This window comes from Cajanus cajan, chromosome 4 (genome assembly GCF_000230855.2).
Source record: "Cajanus cajan strain Asha chromosome 4, NIPB_CcT2T_4, whole genome shotgun sequence".
Lineage (NCBI taxonomy): Eukaryota > Viridiplantae > Streptophyta > Magnoliopsida > Fabales > Fabaceae > Cajanus > Cajanus cajan.
Genome location: NC_138520.1, coordinates 46,803,301 through 46,826,919, shown reverse-complemented (window position 1 = coordinate 46,826,919; position 23,619 = coordinate 46,803,301). Strand labels below are relative to the sequence as shown.

Here is a 23,619-nt window from a genome sequence, read left to right as displayed (position 1 = left end):
CCTCCATATAGGATGCGTTCAGGTAGCTGTCAAACCCCTTATCAGGGAAGGTCTTAATGCCTCAATCCTTATGTGTCTTAGAGATATTCGACACAACGAATTCCACGAATCCCTAATAGGAACCGTAGAAACAAGTTTAGGACATGGTCCTGTTTATTTTAATTGTTTTCCAAACAAAACTGTGAGTCTTTTAGACAGAAATGTCTTAGATTCATTATTTTTAAACATCAGACTGCATGGGCTAAACATGAAAGAAGGTTCTATCCTTGCAGCTCTCCTTTATAGGATTCAATACAAAGTCATGAACACTTGCAACTCAAGGGTTCTACTCAAAACTACTGATAGGGAAACCACCTTGTTTGTCACAGACATGACAAAAGCCAATGTGGCTGTTCCCAAACTCATAAAATGGGATGAGGTTGAATTACCTACATCCTGGCAAATCGATAGGGCAACACCTACCCTTCCTAGACAAGCCCCTGAATTCCAAGAAATCAGGCAATCTGAGGCTGGCAAAGTTGAAATCATTTTTGATCGGAGAAATTCTTTCTCTTCAAGATCAGAAGCTACTAGATCTGAATATACTAGTGCTAGGAGATCTTTTTCTGTAGCATCTCACTCTAGTAGGAATTCTGTTCCTAGGATCATTATTCCAGAAACCAATCTTCAAGGATTAGACAATTCATCGTCCATTCCTAAAACTATCTATAGGAGGGCAGAAGACGAAACTTTATCCGAGATTCACTCCCCTACTCAATCAGAAATGCAGTATGGTCACTTATGAATAGTTACACCATAGACAAACCCTCCCTTCAAAAGGAATTCTACTCTGACGGTTGGACACCTCAGAGAAAGTGGTTCCTTAGCAATTTCAAGAGTGATCATAGATCAAAAATCATAGATTTATTCTATACTTTCCTTAACAATGTTCAAACCCGTTTGTTTCTTTGACTGGCTTAATGTATACCTTCTCAGAAACAAAATCAACCCTCCTTGGACTATTACAATCACAGAAGACCTTTCTGTTAATACACTCACTGTTTGGCATCGTAAAGATGGTAAATTAATTAAATCTGATCTTCCTCCGAACAGTAGTTATTTCATCCCAAACTTAGAGGACAAATATTTAGCCTCACCCTTTAAGTACAAATCAGACGAAACCATAGGAGCTCAGGATATTAAAGCCCTTATGGAACAAAACAACTATATCAACAAGTATCTCCAAGTTTTAGGAGAAAGCCTTGTAGGAAAAGCCTCATCCTCTGATACTAAGGATGATGAAACTCAATCGGTGACCAAACCTTTATTCAAGCCTTTTAGTCTAACCAGCCAGACTAGAAACAAGTTTAAAGCCATCCATCAAAATTGGACGAAGACTTTAGAAGACTCCAATAAGGTTAAAGATAGCTCCATCATTATCCCTGATACCCCTAGTTCTTCTAATGTTGGATCTGTTAAGACAGGACCGATTACTAGGAGTATCTCCCAGAAAGATCAATCCCTTAGGATTAACAAATTAGGAACTTCCTCTATAGGTTCTGATTCTGAAGAAATTGAGCCTAGTAGTAAATCTATTCTTCAAGTTAATCCTGTTATCAAATAAGGCTCTTAACTGGAGATAGCCTTCTAAGCTCTATTATAATCGGGCCACTGCCCCTGATCTCCTGCTTGAGGAAAAGAATGATCAAAGTTTTCGGTCATTTAGCGCCACCAACATCTATGAATGGAACATAGATGGTTTAACAGAGTATAACATTCTTAATACTCTCCAACATATGACGATGGTTTCTACAGCTTATCAAACTACTCTTAATAGTGCTGACGAAGCTATTGTTGAAATCCTGACGTCTGGATTTTATGGACAACTCAAAGGTTGGTGGGATAATTATGTTTCTGAAGAAGAGAAACATGAAATCCTTACGGCTGTCAAAACTGATACTGAGGGTAACATCATCACCACTACCAAAGGACAATCCATCCCTGATGCTGTTAATACCCTTATCATGGCCATTGTCAAACATTTTATCGGAGATCCAAGTATTTGGAAAGATAGATCTGGTGAGCTCCTGATGGAAGAACTTTGGAGGAGGCCGGATTGATGTAGCTTCCTTCAAGTCTTTCCCTAGATCTTTGTACTCCTAGAATCCTTCCAATGCTTGTGTAAGGCTCCAATGGAGGAAGGAACCTCACGGCCACCTTAAGATGGTGGGGGAAACCTCTCAAGAATGCGCCACTCTTGGTGAAGGGATAAGCACTCTTCAATCCGCCACACTTGTCTTTGGAAAAGTGATAAGAGATTGGTTTTGCACAAAGAGGTTTAGGACCTTTGGGAGGAGAGAAATCTGATCTCTAATCTGAATACTCAATTCTCATTAATGCCAAAAGTGTTATACAAGTGAAAATTTGAGGCTATATAGGCGTGGCCACCTAGGGGTTAAGCTAGACTAGACCATGGTTCACTAGGAACCATGGTTGGGTCCGTCCAACTTAGGGAGCAAGAAAAGGCTAGACCATGGTTCACTAAGAACCATGGTTGAGCCTTCCTAAACCGCCCTTGTGTAGGAGAGAAAAGAGGTCCAAGCATTTGGCCAAGTGTGCACCAATGTGAACACAAGGTGTGAACACAAAGGTGTGGACGGTTTTGATTGGTTTCATTTAACTCCACCCGGTTTGAAAATGGTTCATTTGGTTTAGTTAGGTTCATTCAATGTGAATGGAACCTAGCTAAATCAAATCTATGAAAAATTAGGAGTTAAATGAGTCCAATATGTAAAACCTTTATCCTAAGACCACATTTGGCTAAAATGCTAGGAGCACACTTTAGTCTACTAATGCCACTCCTATGCCTACTTCTAACAAGAAAAAGGTGCCTCCAAAATACAAAGGCAAAACAATCCTATACAAAGTCTACTATATACAATATATACAATGGGACTACTCAAGATACTACTAAGGAGAAAAGTACACAATGCTCATGGTGAGCAAGGGTCTAAGAAGCACCTCCTCCTTAGATGTCTCTTCTAGCTTCCTTACCATGGACCTTGTCAAAGGTCCAATGGCCTTCATGTATTCCTCTTCCTTGGATGGTCCTCCATCATACCCTCCTTCTTGGGAAGGATCTGTCCTCAGATCTACCTCTTCATCATCCATGTTAGTATTCCTTCCTCTATAGAAGCCTCCTCTAGCCTCCTAACCATAGACCTAGTTAGAGGCCTAATGGTCTTCATGTGTGAGCAACCTTGGATCACCCTTCACCCTTCTTGGTCTTACTTCTTCCAAAGGGATCCTTGGGGATTAGATTTCCATCATACCCTCCCCCTTCGAAAGGATTTGTCCTCAAATCCAGTGGTCCTTCCACAAAGATAGCATCACCTACAATGAAAATAAGAAATAAAGCATTAGGGATGATATATTCATATAACATATGTGGAAAGTGCACCCTATGAGGAATTCCTTCTATAGTCCTAGCAAGGGTCCTTAGACTAGGAAGGATGGGTTCTATAAGAATAGGATCCTCACTATAGTGTAGCCTGAGTGTAAAACTAAATCCTAAAAATGTTAAAGTGCTAAAACTGTAACAAACTAATGAAGTAGTCCTATATACCAAGATATCTTGCCTAAAGTACCCTATGTAGTAACCTAGGCGTCTACAAGAAAATAAAGTAAATATAATAAGGAAACTACCTAGACAACCCTTGATCATATTATATGTTAGATACATCAAGGAAGAGGGTGTAAAGAGTTTAGAAAAGTCATAGAATCTAATTTGGTCTTGAAGGGAAGTAGTAAAATTAAGTTCAAAGAAGTTTGAACTTCCCTTAAGATCAAAAGTAGAAAATAAGACACCATGAGATGTATCTGATAAACAATATAAACCAAAGGTTGGGTGCTTTATTAGAACAACTAAAGTAGGAGAAGTCCTAAATAGACAATGGCCGTCTACTTTGGGCACCACCAAAGTAGTAGCATAAGAAGTAGAACTAGGTGAAGTCCACTTCTTCTTCACAAGACTAAGAACTTGAGATCCATTATTTTCAAAAATATTTAGGTGGTGGATCTTAAGCTCTAAGGTTGTGGCAGCAGTAGAAAAAGAGCTAAATTCTTTATGAAGAAGAAAAGTCTTTTTACAATTATTTTGAATTAAAAAGTGACTTTCCTTTTGCATAAGATTTTTGGAGGAGACACTATCCTCCTTACTCTTTTCCAAGAGTAGTGTCTTTTTAGTTTTAAGAAGGTGAAGAGGTTGTTCAACTAGAAGACATTTCTTGATAGAATGTTTTATTAAAAATTGACTTCTAGGAACAATTTCCTTGGAGGAGACACTACCCTCCAACTCTAAAACCTTCTTTTTCTCCTCTTTTCTTTTTTTTGATTTCATAAATACTTGATCTTCCAACACTTGTGAAGGTGTAAGAGGGATCAAGGTATGCTTTTTACCTAGATGGACTAGGCGGATCTTATTGGTGACACCATCATGGATGGCTTGTCTATCATGTTGCCACGGTCTACCAAGTAAAATATGACTTGTATCCATGGGAATGATATCACATAAAATTTCATCTTTGTACTTCCCAATGGAAAAGGGCACATTTACTTGATCTTTGACTTCTATAGGTCCATCCTCATTAAGCCACTGGAGTTTGTAAGATTTAGGATGGGCTATAGTAGTCAAGTTAAGCTTATCAACTAACCTTTGGCTTACAAAATTGTTACAAGAGCCACTATCAACAATGAGAGAACATGTTTTCTTGAAAATCTTGCATCTAGAATGAAAGAGATTCTCTCGTTGTGATTGGTCTTGTTCCTTAAGTTGGTTAGTCAACAATCTATGAGCAATTAATAGATCACCCTCACATGGTGCTTCCTCACTAGAACTATGGCTTTCGTCTTCTTCACTTGAGGAGGATGAAGAAGATGAAGTGCTCTCCTCACTTAGGATCTCATTGCCCCTAATGATCATGGTTTTTTTTGTAGGGCATTGGGAAGCTATGTGTCCCCTTCCTAAGCACTTAAAACATTTTATGGAGCTAGTCCTAGTATCATAGGAAGGTCTTTCCTTAGGTTTCTCTTTTAGTGACTTATCCTTTGAATAGGAGGGGGTACCCTCCTTCTTGAAGTCTTTCTTAGGGTAGGGGGTAGTTTCCTTCCTAAAACTAGGTTTTCTTTTTAATTGTTGTTCTACCCTCACACAAAGTTGAACTAGTTCATTTAGGTCTCTATAGGGCAATAGCTCAACTTTATCCCTAATCTCTAGGTTTAAGCCACTTTGAAACCTAGCTATGGTGGTTCTTTCTTCCTCCCTAATTCCCGCTCTCATCATAAGCAACTCCATTTGTTGCCTATATTCCTCAACACTCAAATTTCTTTGTTGGAGTCTTTGGAGCTTGTCCATTAACTCCCTCTCAAAGTATGGAGGAATGTGCCTTCTCCTCAAGGCACTCCTTAGCTCATTCCAATATTGGATTGGAGGCTCATGATGAATTTGTTTTTCTCTAACTAGGGAAGTCCACCAATACATGGCATACCCTTGAAAGCTAAGAGTAGCCATGGGAACCTTTCGGTCTTCACCTACATTGTGGCAAGTGAAGAGTTGTTCAACCTTCATCTCCCAATCTAAATAGTCATCCACACTATCCTTGCCATGGAAGGGAGGAAGGTCAAACCTAGGTTCTTTAGGAGTTGTTTTATGCTTAGGCCTATGGTGCCTAGGGGATCTTTGGTAGTAACCATCATCATGATGACTACTATGCATCCCTTCACTTGTTAGTGAATGTGTGTGTGAGTGATAGCCTTTGGACCTAGAAGGTCCATGACCCTCATGGCCATGGGGTTTGCTAGTCTCACCCACAACAAGTTTATTTAACAACTCTCTAATTGTTTCATTGTTTTTTTTCATTTTCTAGTTCTTTTTTTCTAATGTATTCCCTAAGTTCCCTAAGTTCTTCCTTAGTACTCTTATGGCTCTTAGGGGAGTGATGACCATGCACACTACTATTATGAGAATGATCACTCATTTTTGCAAGGTAAAAGGTTTTCACAAGTCTTTGAAAATTGCAAAGTGAGTGATAAAAGTTTTCACAAAAACTTGTTTGGTGTAGTACTAAGTACTTAGAGGTCTAAGTATACAAGTTGCACTATCAAGGGAGGTGAGCCACAAGGAGCCACTTAATAACCAAGCCTCTTCAAGTGGAAATTACTAAACCCCTTTGTACTTTTCTTACAAAACAAAGTTCCACACAAGACAAGTAAAGTAGTGTGTGTGTGTGCACGAAACCCCTAGTAGGCAATAGAAGCCTTCTAAACGAACCTAGGAGCTAAACAATTAAAATGAAAGCAAATAAAGCATATACTAGTCGCTTATCCTAAGGTGAAAGTCCAAGTAGCACCTAAGGCTTTTTGGGACACTTTCACCAACCTAGAAATCCGGTTTATGAAAGCTAAAACTAAATCTAGCCGGTTCTTAGTGGAAGCCCAAGGTGGCACTTAAAGCCTTTGGGGACCCTTCCACAAGCACTAATCGAAGCTAATAGAAATTAAGTAGGACTATTTAGGAGGTGGTGGAGCTTACTTAATGTCCAAACAGCCACCCCTAAATGCAAGTTGAATACAAGAGAAATCACACAAAACTATTCAACAAAATTATGAAGTTACAACTCAAATAGTCAATACAAAACAACGGTTCTTCTTGGCCTATCTTCCACCAAGGCAGCTGGGACAGTTTGGTGCAGTTTTGAACCCCAGGGAAACGCCCCAAATTGGCTGGAACCAAGTCCTCTTCAAGGTCTTACAAACAGCCACAAGGTTCCACCAAGGCCGCCACAAAGATACACCAAAACCGCCACCAATCTACACCAAGGCCGCCACCAATTGCCACCAATTTTCACCTACAAATTCAAAGCAAATTTTGGCTGCACAAGGAGCAAACAAGTCAGCCTCTCTTAATGTGTTTCACTCAGCAATTATGTACCTCAATCCTCCTTCAAGGCTAAACTCCTTTGAGGTCAACCACATGCCTCAATTATACCTTCCTTCCAAGTGTAATGACTTGAACAAGGCCTATAACTTCACCAAGCTTAGCAAGCAAAACAAGAGAGGAAAGAGGCCAAAGAAGTAAAACTGAAAAGCACAATTTGGGAAGGGCAAAACTCTAATGGAAATTGATGAGACAAACAAAGAGAGCCAAAAAGACACAAAGCAACAATTAAGACTAATTTCAAAGCTAGCACTCAAAAGATTTTCCTAAGAATGGCACTAGATTTGATTACAAAAACCAAAAACAAAATTTGTGCAATGCTAAGATGATTTTTAAAACTCTTTTCAGCCACTGGACAGTGAGGAAACCACATACAAAAATTCGCACAAAAAACAATAGGCCAAGTGCTACAAATTGCTAATTTTCAGCTTGAATTTTTCTAGTTTCTTTTCTTTTGCTTTCTTTTTCTTTTTCTTTGCTTTTTGAAATCTTTTTCTTTCTTTAAGCACAGAATGTTAAGCACTTTAAACAGAGGCCAATCACAAATTCAAAGGTTTCCAAGTGGTGGAGAAAAGAAGAGAAAGAAGAGGAGAAATTCCAAGTGCACTTAGGCAAAATTTTCAGCACTTTTTAGTACTAGTTTTGTTCCATTTTGTCACTTCCTTTAGCACACTTAAAGAATGTTTTCTAGGCACTTCTTTCTCTGTTTTCTTTAATCAAAGCAAGCACAAGACACACAAAAGAATTGCTGGTCAACAATTGCTATGAAACTAATAGCAAAGAATTTCACAAAAATTGACTCTAGAACATGTTAGGTCTAATAACATGCATAGGAATTAATTTGTGAGCACTCTAAGAATGATTTTAACATGCAACCAACAATGACACAACTCAAGTTCAGAGATTAATATTTCAAGATTCAAAAAGAAAAAGGGACTACACGGATTTAATGACAAGCAAGAACTACACATGACAACTAGGACAAAACTAGTAGATTACAAAAAGAAAAAGCATGCATTCTTGTTTCTTTCTTGAATTTTCTTTTAAGACCAAAACTTGTAGGGACACAAAAGAAAATAAAGACAATCCTAATTCATATAGAAAGACAAACAAAGAGTACCTACAGCACATACCAAGATTGATTCACAAGAATTATCAAAAATGAACCAAGAAAAGCAAGACAATGTGAGTGAATTCTATAGATTTATAAATGTGACACAAGAATCACTCCAAGAACATACCAAGACTCAAAAAGGAAAAAGAAGACAAGGAGAACAGCAACAAGACTCTACCAAGATGATTCAAGACATGCAAAAGAAAAGAAAGAAAGCAATGGAATCGGATTACTTGGAAACCAGGCTCTTGATACCAAATGATGGAAGAACTTTGGAGGAGGCCGGATTGATGTAGCTTCCTTCAAGTCTTTCCCTAGATCTTTGTACTCCTAGAATCCTTCCAATGCTTGTGTAAGGCTCCAATGGAGGAAGGAACCTCACGGCCACCTTAAGATGGTGGGGGAAACCTCTCAAGAATGCGCCACTCTTGGTGAAGGGATAAGCACTCTTCAATCCGCCACACTTGTCTTTGGAAAAGTGATAAGAGATTGGTTTTGCACAAAGAGGTTTAGGACCTTTGGGAGGAGAGAAATCTGATCTCTAATCTGAATACTCAATTCTCATTAATGCCAAAAGTGTTATACAAGTGAAAATTTGAGGCTATATAGGCGTGGCCACCTAGGGGTTAAGCTAGACTAGACCATGGTTCACTAGGAACCATGGTTGGGTCCGTCCAACTTAGGGAGCAAGAAAAGGCTAGACCATGGTTCACTAAGAACCATGGTTGAGCCTTCCTAAACCGCCCTTGTGTAGGAGAGAAAAGAGGTCCAAGCATTTGGCCAAGTGTGCACCAATGTGAACACAAGGTGTGAACACAAAGGTGTGGACGGTTTTGATTGGTTTCATTTAACTCCACCCGGTTTGAAAATGGTTCATTTGGTTTAGTTAGGTTCATTCAATGTGAATGGAACCTAGCTAAATCAAATCTATGAAAAATTAGGAGTTAAATGAGTCCAATATGTAAAACCTTTATCCTAAGACCACATTTGGCTAAAATGCTAGGAGCACACTTTAGTCTACTAATGCCACTCCTATGCCTACTTCTAACAAGAAAAAGGTGCCTCCAAAATACAAAGGCAAAACAATCCTATACAAAGTCTACTATATACAATATATACAATGGGACTACTCAAGATACTACTAAGGAGAAAAGTACACAATGCTCATGGTGAGCAAGGGTCTAAGAAGCACCTCCTCCTTAGATGTCTCTTCTAGCTTCCTTACCATGGACCTTGTCAAAGGTCCAATGGCCTTCATGTATTCCTCTTCCTTGGATGGTCCTCCATCAGCTCCTATCCAATCTTAAGTGTAGAACGTTAGGAGATTTTAGGTGGTATAAAGACACCTTCCTCACTAGAGTCTACACTCGAGATGATAGTAACCAACCATTGGTAAGAAAAGTTCCTAGCTAGACTCCCAAAATCTTTAGGAGATAAAGTTAGGGAAAAAATCAGATCCTAGTTTAATGGCGATATCCCTTACAACCAGTTAAGTTATGGAAATCTCATAGCCTGTCCAAAAAGTAGCCCTCAAAATCTGTCAGGATGACAAAATCCAGAAACAATTAGCCAAAGAAAAGGCACAGAATCGCAAAGATTTAGGAAACTTTTGCCATCAATTCGGTCTTCCCTGTTCTAAGGACCCTGTTAAAACAAAACATAGGAAATCCTCCCAGCCTCAGCTGAAGAAACACCAAAAGCCTAGAACCAGGGTCTCTAGATTTAAGCCTAGACAAATCACCAGTAGGCCTCCTGCAACGAAGACCACTCCTCCGGGCTCTAATCCTGTTAACAATTCTAGGGAAACTAGGACTTGTTTCAAATGTGGCCGCCGTGGTCACTTAGCCAAATTCTGTAGAATCTCCTCTAAGGTTAGAGAACTCAATCTGGATCCTACCATTCAGGATCAGCTTAATAATCTTTTGATCAATTCTTCCGGCAGTAGCGATGAAGAAGAAGAGCAAATGTCTTCTGAAGACATTCAAGCGGATGACGATCTTTCCTCCTCTAGTAACAAAAGCTCTGAAATGTCATCCACAAGGATGAGCAAAATCTTCTTCTTGATGCCCTAAAATCTATTCAGGATCCTCATGAAAGGGATGAGTATCTGGAAAAACTCAAAACAATCCTTCACAAGCCTAACAAGCCACATCTTGATAATAGGTTTGTAAATAACAAGTTTGTCCTTACTCAAACCCTCAAACGGCTTGAAAAATCTGCAGCCAAACCTGTTACTATTCAGGACCTGCAAGTTGAAATCAACTCCCTTAAATCTGAGGTCCGAGACCTCAAAAAGAAGCAACAGTTGCATGAGACTTTTATATCCCAGATAACTGAAGCTTTTTCTAATAACATGGTTCAGCATGACCATGACAATCATAGTGATGACCATGATTCCGATCATAATTCTATTGATGAGGACGCTCTCTTCAATGCCTTGATTAATCAGTGTAGCATCCAGAAATTCTATATTGATGTTACCATTCTTATCGAAGACTTTGTTTTAAATACAATTGCTCTATTTGATACTGGAGCTGATTCCAACTGTATATTGGAAGGAATCATTCCGACCAAATACTTTCACAAAACTTCTGAGAAGCTTAGGACTGCCAATGGTTCACGGCTTGAGATCCAGTATAAGCTTCCATCGGCAATCATCAAAAATGACAACCTCTAGGTTGAAACTCCATTTCTCCTAGTAAAAAATCTTTCCACCAACGTTTCTTTTCAAACCCCTTAGTCTTAACAAGACAAGGAAATTTTACGAATTTATTTTGGTAGATTCAAAGTCTGTTTCTATTAAACATAATTTTGACAAAAGTGATAACCAGCTTATCACACATTCAACAATTCAAATTCTTAAAATCTTTACTTTTAAAGATTTTGAAAACAAACCTAATAAAGTCAGAAAATTTTCTCAGCCGTTTGACCCAATAGGGTATAATTACTGGGATTACATCAATGCCTGGACAAATGTTTTTTGGTTTCAAAACAAACATCATAGGCATTCCTGGCTTATTTATTTCAAACAAAAGGTTCGATATTTCTTTCCACAATGGTTTGCTGAGTGGTGGGAATTCTTCGGACCAATTCAAAATATCCTTCCCCCAGACATTAAGGAAGGATACAATCAATTCAAAGCAAGATTTGAAGAAGGGACCAACCCGTTCCACCCATCTCTTCATTTCTTCTCCAAATTTTCATTAGCTTGGATTTTTGCCTGGCAACACCAGTTCAAGAAAACCTCCAGGCTCCTCCCAATCTTAGGCAAGCAAGCCTCTGTTAAATGGTGGGATCAGTTTGATGCTTCCAGGGCAAACTCTTAGGGAGTGGCATTTTGGTTCCAAAAGAATCCAAAAAATCTTAAGGCCGCTGATCCAGAAACCTGCCAGTTTCTTAATCGGAAGGCTAAAATCGCAACTGCCCTAGCAGCGTCAACAAATGATGAAGTTTTAACTGCAAATCTTCATCAAATCCTTGATCTTCTGCAGACGGACTCAGAATCAAGTTCGTCAAAAGGAAAAGCAAAGAAAGAAGTATCTTCCCCATCTTCTTCATCCGGATCATATTTCCAGAATGAGGACGATTGCTTCGAAATTAATCTTGAAGAAGCATCCGAGGAGGACTAATCTTTATCAATCATCAATAAAATTATGTATTAATCATGATAATCTTATACCCAGGTGGTCATATTAACATTCAATTTCAGGAATTCCCTGTACCACAGGTAGTCATCGCCATCTACCGTTATTACTCCAGTCCAGAAGTCTACATTGACATCTACCCAATCTGAAGACATCAACAGTTTCAATCATTACTGCTCATTTTGCAGAAGTGTACTGTTCACTTTAGTTCACTGTAGCGGAAAATTTTATTTTACTGTTGAAATAGTAATCACTGTTGTAATAGTAAATTTAGTTTTCCTATTTATACCAATCTCTGCCCATGTTGTGAGGCAGAACTTGTAAGTGAGAAACACCTTCGTGTAAGAGAGCCTAGAGTGAGAAACTCCTCCTTCTCTCTTGCCTTTGTATTTCTTATTCAATCAATACAACTCTTTTGTATTAAATCTTGTTCTTTCTTGCATTACATTTCTGCATCATAAAGTTTGTGGAAACCTGAGATTTGTAAGCCTGACTCGTCAGGTGTGCCCTTGATATCCAGTATTGTGCGGACTACCGCCGTGTAAATCTGGTTTACTGCTGCATCTGCACATTCCCTCTTCCCCTTTTTCCTAGATCCACTTCAGGGACATCTCAAGAAAGAACAAGATTTAATACAAAAGAATTGTATTTGATTGAATAAGAAATACAAAGGCAAGAGAGAAGGATGAGTTTCTCACTCTAGGCTCTCTTACACGAAGGTGTTTCTCACTTACAAGTTCTGCCTCACAACATGGGCAGAGATTGGTATAAACAGGAAAACTAAATTTACTATTACAACAGTGATTACTATTTCAACAGTAAAATGAAATTTTCCGCTACAGTGAACTAAAGTGAACAGTACACTTCCGCAAAATGAGCAGTAATGACTGAAACTGTTGATGTCTTCAGATTGGGTAGATGTCAATGTAGACTTCTGGACTGGAATAATAACGGTAGATGGCGATGACTACCTGTGGTACAGGGAATTCTTGAAATTGAATGTTAATATGACCACCTGGGTATAAGATTATCATGACATCAGTTCTAGATAGAATTGATGTAGAATATGTCATATTCTACATCATTTCTGTCAAGAATCGATGTAAAATATGTCATATTCTACATCTGTTCTGTTAAGGACCGATGTAGAATATGACATATTCTACATCGGTTCTGTCAATAACTGATGTAAAATATGTCATATTATCAATAACCCATGTAGAAAGTTCAATATGCACATTTACTTTAGTTGGAAAAATTCATTTACATCAATTACCCCAAAATTTCTTATAGTATCACACTATTAAATACTAATCACGAAAAATCATTTGAGTTAAAAAATAAAATTTGTGTTTGTTAAATTAAGCTTAAAACAATATAATATTATAATTTAAACATAATACAAGACAAAGATTGAGTGTGTCTTAAGAGTATATAACAATACTTAAGAGAGAAAAATAAAAAGATTGAATACCAAAGACAAGCTTAAGTGTGTCTTACTTCACTTAGCTTCATAATGTATATTTATATATATCAAAACTAGAAGTATAATGAATAGAATAGACAAATAAAAAGGAATTACAGTCTTATCCCTATAAGACTATGACAGCCAGCTATAACTTAGAAAAATATATTACAAAAAACAACATAAAAAGATTGTGATGAATGAAAATTTAGTACTATAGAACAATATAAAGGTTGGCAGCAAACTATAGTGTTGATTGGTTGCTCTAGTTCTTATTAGTCTCCAATTCTAACATTCCCGAGCCAACTCCAAATAAAGCAAGTTGAAGTTGTTGATTTGGGAGCTCTAAATTAACTTTGACCATTGTATAGGGTATCATAGTTTGTTGTTATGAAGCTGCATTGGAAACATAGTTGAAAGAGACAATAAAATTATTGGGTTGTTAGAACACATTAAAACTATATAAAATAGACATCACTTCCTTGAACCACTCCATAGCTTCTCAATATTGTGGAAAACTTCAACCAAATAGAATGGCTTGGCTTGGATTAAAATCAGTAAATCCTTTATAAGTAGAATTCATATGCAACTAAAAAATATGGCTGCAACCTTCATCAGTGAAAGGAGTTCAATTAGAAAGTAATAGGACTTCATACTTTGTAATGTCACCAATGTAAAAAATTGAAAAAATAATGTGACTTTTGTTATAATCATGTTTAAGATAAAAATAATAATAAACTACACACGATAACCCTGGAATCAAGTTTTATAACATGTTACCTAATAAAACTCAATAGCTAACCTCAAGCCACTTTTGTGCCTCAATGCTACCTGATAAAAGGAAATCAAACAAATCTTTGTCATATTATAAATATTTAGAGTACACCAAGTCAAAAAAATATTGTATATATCAGAGTCTATATTTATTTCTATCTAACTAAATAGTACACCAAATCAATTTGAAACATGCCTATTTTAATTTGTTGATATTGGTTATTAGAAGTATGTGATTGATCTACTATATAATTCCTCTATATTAAAATTAAATTAAATTATCGTCTAAGCCCACATTCTAATATACCATTAGAATCATGTAAATATAGTAACTATGTATAATAGGATTAATTAGATTGATTATATATTTATGTAAATAGCCAAAAATAGGTAAGTAAATATTGTGTAATTATATACTCTTTACTATAAATTCAATAGCTCCACTATGCTCTAAATACATAGAATTCACCTATGCTTTCTTGTTCAACAGATACCAATATTATGAAAGTTTCAAATTAGATTGCATAATTACCAAATGTTTCTAATTACTCCCCCACATGACCAGTCTATCATATCGAGTTTCTACATCTTATAGCTAAATTAATGAATACCTAACAGCCAAGGCACAAATCCAATTAGAAACATTTTGGAAATTGTAAGAATCCAAAATAAATTATAAGTTTAATGTCAATACATTTTGGCAATTGTTTAGACACTCATAACTCTATTTCTGGATTCTATTTTTTCATAGGACATTCTCTTATTGCCTGGAAATCCAACAAACAAAACAACATATCTTGCTCTCTAGCTGAGACTAAATATCTTGAACTGGCAGCAGCCATGCCAGCCACTAAGGAGCTTCAATGGCTTACTTGCTTTACGAACTATGCCAATCTCTTTTTCATGATTATTTTGTATTGTGACAGCCAAAGTGCATTGCACATAGCTGGTAATCCAATGCTCATCAATTCAGCTTCTCAAGTTGCTGATATTTTCACCAAGGTTTCTAATCTAGAGGTGTTTCAAAATTTGATTACCAAGGTGGACATCTTCCACCATTCAGCTTGTGGGGGGTATCATAAGTCAAAGAGCTAATATAGATATATTATTTCTCCAAATGAATATTTGAATACAAAGCATCCACAAACTACATTATAACAAAGTTTCATGAAATTTTTTTATCTAAAGGAAAAACACCTAAAGTAGAACAATGCAGAGATGATCAAGGTCCCAGGCCAGAAATATAAAGTTCAAGTAATTTTACAAAAATTACCAAATATAGTCAATAGGACTGTTGGCATCATGCGAATAATGAAGCATCACTTTTACTCTCTTGGGTCTGTGATCTACTTATCAAATCAACACACGTAATGCATTTAGTAATTTCAGGACCTTATGTTTTGTTTTGCCAACTGACAACAACTTTGTTTTTATTAATGTGTTTCCTGACAAGAAATTCATATCAGACTTTCAAGACATTATTCATTAAATTATTAATTATGTATGCATAGGACTGTAGGAACATATCTGGTGAGCTCGTCCTCTTATGAGAGGAACTTATTTTTACCATAAAATCATAAATAGATAATCAACATTAGATTTAAGTAAAACAATCTTGACTATCCATGTTTAGTAGCATGACCAATATTTAACTCCTCTTACATCTCACGCTCACATTAGATACACACACTATATATAAACAGGGTTTGAAAAGAAGATCATCATTCATCACTCCAACAACAATGTTATTCTGGAAAACTGCCCCCCCACCCCTAGTCGGTATAATATAGTAATCAACACACGTAATAAATTTGGACCTTTAGAATCATTTGTTCTGTTTTCCAACTGACAACAATTTCTTTCTTGATTATTATAAACTTGCTGACAATAACTTCATATAAGATTTGAAAGAAAATCACCACTGCACCAATACTTTATCACAGAAAACTAGCCCCTGCAGTCAGTATAGCATAGTAGAGTATAACTTGAAATTCACCACTTGCTTTTCTTTATTACTGCAAAACTGAGTACCTTCAATAACCTTGACATATAACCTCTTCCAGAACACCACAGATCACATTCATAGTTCATACAATGGTCAGGTGTAACATAAAGACAAACTAGCAGCTAAGGCTACGAAAATGGTCTACTCCAAAACAAAAGGAACCAAAAGTTTGCTTAAATTATTATCCACTACATACCCATCAATTTTATCCCGTGGAACTAGATGTCAATGAAATAAAGATTACATTACTTATTACATAAACCTCGTACAACGGGATTCTAACATACTTCAGCAACAAAAACTCTCTCCCAAAACCAGTCATAACAGAGGAACCATCAACTGTGAATTCAACCATATCACAGATCAAGCTAGCAAATCAATGCTGTTCTGTTCTATCATATATAAATTAATCTCAGTATACAACAAGAACAATTGTTATAGTCAAAAACTCACCAGAAGGGAACTTTTACAACCGCATCCACCAACTGCACTGGTTCAAATTGTACTCTGTTACTTCATTATGTGTAAACTAAATGTAAATAGGGCGACAGAAGAGATGAGAGTTAGCCAAACCTTAAACCCCCTGGAACCCTAACCAAAACTAAATTCCTTAGGTTCACCACAATGCTCGGGCCAAGCGAAACAAATCGCCTATCACACCTTCAACTTTCGTGTAGAGAAGAAACACGATTTAGGGTTCCACCATACCGCTTGCACGCACTTCTTTGTAGAAGAAGATGATGCTTTGAAAGAGGGTTCTTCGGGGGAAATGGCTTGCACAGGTCACCAAACAAAGCAAACAAGATGCTTCGAGACAGGGTTCTTCGGGGGGAAATGGCGATTCAACGATGGCTGGGTCGCGCGACTTTTTGTGTTGAACAAGATGCTTAAACGGAATTTTCCGTGGGAAAGGGCTCCTACTATACTACATCGGTTACTACTTGAACCGATGTAGATGTACACATTCGTCTCAGAATAAATGATGTAAAATGTTTAATATTTATATCAGTTTTGTCCATAATCGATGTAAATTTTGCTTTACATTATACTCTTATTTACAAATATGCTATCGCATCCGATTTTTACATCGATTCTACCTAAATCGATGTGGAATTGACGATGTTAAATAGTATCTTTCTAGTAGTGAATTAACATTGAATTTTTATTTTTAATATTTCAAAGACATTAAATATAAACTTAAAATTATTTGTAATATAATTTTTTTAATTTCTTAAAAATTTATAAATATTCATGAATATTTATAGATATCTGTGATTATTCAAGAAATTCATGAATACTCGTTTAATAGATACCCGTATGGATATAAGGTAGGTATGAGACCAATTTTTATCCACCAGGACAAGGGTTGATTTATTATTACCCACTCTCATGAGACCCGATTATCATCCGTAGGTGAGATAGGATGAAATAGGCTCGCATTAATCAATTGCATGGGCGTGTAGTCAATTACGTAAGCCTTGAGGGATAACCTCAAAAGGTTAAACCTCCTATTGTAATTAATTACACAATGGTTTAATCGAGCACACAAGATTAAGAATGTTCCTTAGGGAGCAAAATCTTTTGTTGTGATTGATTATGTGTCGATTTAATAGATCACATTATGTAAAATTTGAGAAACAAAGGGTGATACTTTCACTGGTTACCAATTACTAAGTATTGTAATTGACTACTTAGTTTAAAGTAGAAACCTAGAAAAATGAAGAACATTATAATTGAATACTAGGGGTCGTAATCGATTACACTAACATTTTAGGAAAACACAAACTTTAAAATCATGTTGATTTAATCGATTACAGGTTATATTAATTAATTACATAATGTAAATTTCCCAAAAATGTAACATTTCAAGTTGGGAAATAATGATTTAATCAATCACGACTATTGTAATCAATTGAATGTGTAAAAATGTGTCAATATATTATCAAATCACGTCTTTTTGCAAAAAAAAAAGAATATTTGGAAAATCATTCCAATTAATGAAAATTTGAATTCCTAAACACTCTCAATGAATCGAGTAGAGTAAAAAAACTCCAAATCCACTCAACTAACTTCATTGCTCCTCCAATCTTCATTTATGGATTCAAGCTTCATGTAAGATCAAAAGAAATTCAGAAGAATCAAAAGACATTTATGAATCCCTTGAAATATTATAAGTTTTTATGATAATAAACAATTTTCTAAACATACTAGAGTTTCTTATAACACCTTCTATGACAATACTAAGAAGTAATGAGTTTCTCTAAAAGAGACCATTTTAGACGATGTAGATGTTATATTTTGTCTGTAAGACAAAGTGCACCAGACAAACTGCATGTTATGAATTAATGCTATATTTATTTCTCGTTAAAGAGTCAGATTTTACTTTAAGAAGCATTAATACTTTGTTCCTTAACAGATCAAATGGAAAGCTTCAACAAGGAAAATGAAAGCCTTCAAAAAGGGAATGTCAAAGAATTGTGTGAAGATGGAAAGAGAAAATTCTGGATATCACAGACAAGACACTGAAAAGGACTACTCTGCACCAGCCCTAACTACTTTGTGTAGACACCACTCTACCACACTCATAATAGAGAAAAAGGTGTGTTAACTCTAAATTTTGTCTTCCTGTATAAATCAAATTATATGATAAAGTCCAGCCCATACATATTACAAAATATAATACATATTAAAAAAACAAAAAAAAATAGAAAAATAAGAAAAAAACATGTTGATCATATCTTCCGTTATCTTCCTTGAACCCTAGCAACTGCTCCCCCTCAACTACTCTGCTACAATTGTTACAGAGCCACCTTACCACTGCAAACAAGCCACCATGCCTTGCAAAAATCTCCAAAATTGTCTCTTAACCATATTCACAAGCCATATCCCTGAATTTAAGGATTTTGGCAAAGAAAATAGATTAGATTAATCAAATTCAAAAATCGTGTGCCTATAAATACCAGAACACAAGATGAACAAGGGGATGAAAAATTAACAAAAAATAGAACAAAGAAGCCATGATAATTGGGATATAATTAGAAGGAAAAAGCTCAGACAATAAGCACAAGCCAGAGCCTCAAAATTGTGGTATCATCTTCACTCACCATGATTTAAAATTTTTCTTTATGCATGTAGTAATACTTGTGTGTGCACCTCATTGATTTTTATTGCAAGTAAAGACGAATAAAAAGAAAAGAATACTAACCTCAACAATTCGTTGTACGTGCCGATTTCTAGCGGCTACCGTGCGTTCTTCTGTTTTTCCTTTTTCTTTTCCCTCTCGCTTACTCTATCACCTCTCTGTCGTGCTCCGTGAGTCTGTGGCCAAAACACAAGAACCACCTTGAGCCACCTCCATCGAAAATGATTTTCAACGGTGGTGTTTGCCTCTTCTTCTTTCTCCCAAAAAAATCTTCACAAGAATCATTGTGGGTCACCGTCAAAAATGATTTCCAATAGTGACCCTCTTACCTCCTTCGAGTTACTCTCTTTCACTACCATTTTCCCTTTCCGCTTCACTCGCTTGACTGACCGTAGTGATATCATGCCCCAATCTTCTTCCGGCTACCACTAGTGCATCGTTTACGGAGAGAAATTGGAGAGCTTATCTCATAACCCTAATATAAGGGTTTCTGATGGTTTTCCTTAACTCCCTTTTTTGTTTCATGGTTTAGGGTTCTGATGGTTTTTCCTTTTCTTCCCTTTGCGTTTTTAATTATGTGGGCCAAGCCCATTTGATATGTTGTTCCTTGGATGGTCAGATTTTATTTTATTTTTTCCTTTTTCTTTTGTTCCTTTTTCTTTCAACTCATACATGGGCCTAGTCCATTTATTCATTTTTTTAAGAAAAGAGGGTTTTAGGTGTATAACTTACAAACTGTTAAACTTCTATAATTGAGGTTGACAATTATATGCAAAAACTAATGTAATTGACTTTCAGTATAAGAAAAATGTAATTTCTGACAGAAATTTCTGACGAAAAAGGGTAAATTTCTAATGGATTTTTTTTTGACGGATTTAAATCCGTCTTAAAAAGTGGCGTCAGAAAAAAAAAATCCATCGGAAATAATTTAATCCGTTGAAAATTTCTGATGGAAAATTCCGTAAAAAAATTTCAACAGAAATATCCGTCAGAAAATTTTTATGGAATTTTCCGTCAGAAATTTTTGACAGAAAATTCTGTCAAAAATTTTTGACGGAAAATTCTGTCAAAATTTTTTGATAGATATTTTCATTAGGAAATTCGGTCAGAAATTATAATTTTTTTTAATTTTAATAAATTTATTAATGTAACATCCCTTATATTTGGCCTCTCAAGATTCTATTTCACGACATTTCACTTTTTAGCGTGTTTTATCCTTACTTGCGCAATTTCTGCTGTAAAGTTCTGATGAGTAAGCTACCGAAATGTATATGTATGTTGTCAGTATAACTTGTAAAATTAATTCATTTAAATCATCCTCAAATATACAATCTCATATTTGTACTATAATAATAATATATAATAATTTTATATTACGAATAATAATAATAATAATAATAATAATATATTCAATTATTCTTTATTTATATGTACTTAGTTTTATAATTAACATCTACTTATTTCTATTTAAAATTATAATTTAAATTATTTAATTTCATAATTTATAATGATAATATAATTTATAAAATTATAAATGTTTATTTATTACATACTTATAAATTAAATTTTAACATTTTAAATAAATTATTAATTAATTTAATATATTTATTTACCTTAAATCAACCATATAAAATTCAAAAAATGTATTTATCCTTGTTTTATTTTCTAATTATCAACCATTAATAAAATACTAACTTAAAATCTTATCTAATTATATCATAATATTCTCAATTTATATGATTTAAGAGTAAAGAATTTTCAATTTAACAGTTGGATTTACAAAATTCACATTTAATATAAAGTTATTGAGCGGTGTAATACTTAGTAAAATTTGCGTTTTTCACATAATAATGATAATAAAAATTAGTAACTATTCCACAAAATATTGAAAATAATATCTTTCATGAATATTGACAATATATATATCATTTAAAGAAAGGATTATTGGAATGTGACATTCCCTTAATTTTAGGGCTTAAAGGTGCAAATTGTGACAATTTGTTATCTTAAAGTTCTTCTTATTTAAATTTAAAATATGATTAAATATAAAAAAATATTATCACATTTTAATATAATTATTTGAGGATTTTACTAGAAAAATAGTTGATTAATATAAATATATTTTTAACCTTTAAATTTAACATACAAGTTGTGACAACTTGATATCTTTAATTTTTTCTCTAAAATAAAAAATATATCTAACTAAAATCTTTTTAAATATGTATCACAATAATAATAATATTGATAACAATAATGATGTCTTTAAAAACAATTAAATAATTGGCTTTGGTGTACACTTTTGTCAGTTTTTATACTTTAGGATATATGAGCTGCGATAGTTTGAAGATCCTAAATTTTTTAAAAAAGAAAAGCAATAAATAAATTAATAAAAAAATTTCCAACACACAAATATTTTCTACCAAAGAATTACGTCACTCTAATTCTTCATTACACATGGAGATACGTAGGAGCAGGAAATCACTCTTGTCGAGCCAAAAAATAAAAATAACAATATTATCTAATTTTTTCAATAATAATAATATAATAAATAATTTTAGTATTCATTAAAATAAAATAAAAAAAATTGTTAAACAATATATTTGATTATTATCGGTAATTCATATTAATGTGGGGTGAGATAAATATTTTAAAAGTTATGATAAATTTGTTTAATTAATTAGAGGTAATCGTCTTAGGACGAACGTTGTAAGGTGCTAATACCTTCCTTACACGTAATGGACTTTCGAACTCAAGAATTTGATTTTCGTAGACCATTTTATATTTCATGGTTTTTCCAATGTTTTTTCCTTAAAATAAATATTGGTGACGACTTCATGTATTTTAATTTATTTTTGTCATCCCGTGGTTACTTAGGTTGCTACAAAGTGATAAGTAACTGCCTAGATCAGATAGGGAATACACGCATCTTTGATCAACATTAAATTCTTGCATTAATTGCACCAACCTTAATCCCTATGATCAGCCATGAAGATAGACGAAGTAACACATATGAACATTGCTGCAATAGTCATCTTCTCTAAAGCTACTATATAAAGGTCAAGTCCTCAAACAACTAAAAGGTGGTGAATGCACAATGTGAATGATGATGGGCATAATATGAATGAAAAAGTAAGAAGAGTGTGCAAGCAAAACAAGAGAAAGTGTTGAAAATGAAAAAAACATCACACTCAGAGAAAACTCATAAATGAGAAATACAAAGTTGAAGCTCTACAAAAAAGATCTTCATAGAAAATCTTGTATAGAGTTCTTTGTGACTACTTGTGCCAAATTTGTATAGTATCACGTCTAGAAGAGATGAAGCTACTTTGTAACTCTTGTCAAATTTATTTGTAAGGGTTGAGCTTGGAGAGACTTGTTGAAAGAATACTTGGGTTTTAGCCAATAGTGACTTGTAAAGAATACTTAGGATTTAGTCAACATTGGCTTGTAAAGAATACTTGTTGGTCTTGGGTAGAACACGAATCTAAAAGGGGGATTGAATAGATTCTTCGCTTAAATGGCTTTCAATGGTCTTTCAAGACTCTCTTTCTAATTTCTTTCTTTCTTAGACCAATTTTAGTAAATCACATTCAGATTACTAATTCAATCAAGAATAAATATTGTCAAATTTAATACACAGCGGAACAAATTCTTGTAATACAAATTGATTTTAGTAATTACCTTTTTTCTTTATTAGCAAATTGCATATAACATACACAAAATTTTCAAATCAGCAATTGATAATATTCAAGAAAACATTTCTTTAACTTCTTGAAATTCCTTTTTATCAATTCAACATGAATTATAACAAGGTATGAAAGTTAAGAGAGAATTTTCATAGCGATCTATACTGGTTTAGCCATACAAAGGCCTACATCCAGTTTCAGACTTAGCTTCCCGCTGCACCTAGTCATTCCACTATAATATCCTTTATAAACACCATGTACAAGCAATATTATGATCAGAATCTAAATCACAAAATCTTGATCCCACAAGATTACACAAACACAAAAATCTTGCACCTCAAGAATCCACTTGAGAAAAACCTATCCCAAGATTTCTCTTGACTCTTTCTTGAAACACCCTATCTCAAAAAGTCACATACCCAGCAGTAAAAAACAAAGTTTAAAGATCAAAATTGATACACTTGATGTGTAGAGTGATCTTCCATAGAGATTAGCACAATAATCTTTGAAGTTCTTAAATTTCTTTTCACGAAGACATCTTTCTTGCTTTTCAAACTTGCTCTTGAGATTATTATGAAAAAAGTTGATTTGATTTTCACTCAATTTTTTTCAGATCATAAAATGTTTTTCTTTTTCCTTTTCTTTAATGTCTCTAATCATATGTGTCATCCTTTTTTTTAAGTTTATGAAAATAATTTTTTTATAGAGCAAATAAGATTTCAGCAGTAAAAACTCGTAATAGTAGTAATCTATTGCCATAACAAGTAATCTATTACCAGCCTCTAATGAAATCGAAATTAGATTAAAAACAAGCAT

The 23,619-nt window shown here is 34.7% G+C and overlaps 1 protein-coding gene across 1 annotated transcript; it reads right to left on the bottom strand.

Annotated features, from left to right (window-relative positions):
* Window positions 1-1,701: 1,701 nt before the first annotated feature.
* LOC109791427 (uncharacterized) lies at window positions 1,702-17,741 on the bottom strand. Its single transcript, XM_083073559.1, has 5 exons — window positions 16,549-17,741; window positions 16,429-16,460; window positions 13,977-14,027; window positions 3,312-12,702; window positions 1,702-1,717 (listed from the first exon to the last, which is right to left on the bottom strand). The coding sequence occupies exons 4-5, from the start codon at window positions 5,894-5,896 to the stop codon at window positions 1,702-1,704; spliced, it is 2,601 nt and encodes an 866-aa protein (XP_082929685.1). The 5' UTR covers window positions 5,897-12,702; window positions 13,977-14,027; window positions 16,429-16,460; window positions 16,549-17,741.
* Between the last annotated feature and the right edge of the window lie 5,878 nt (window positions 17,742-23,619).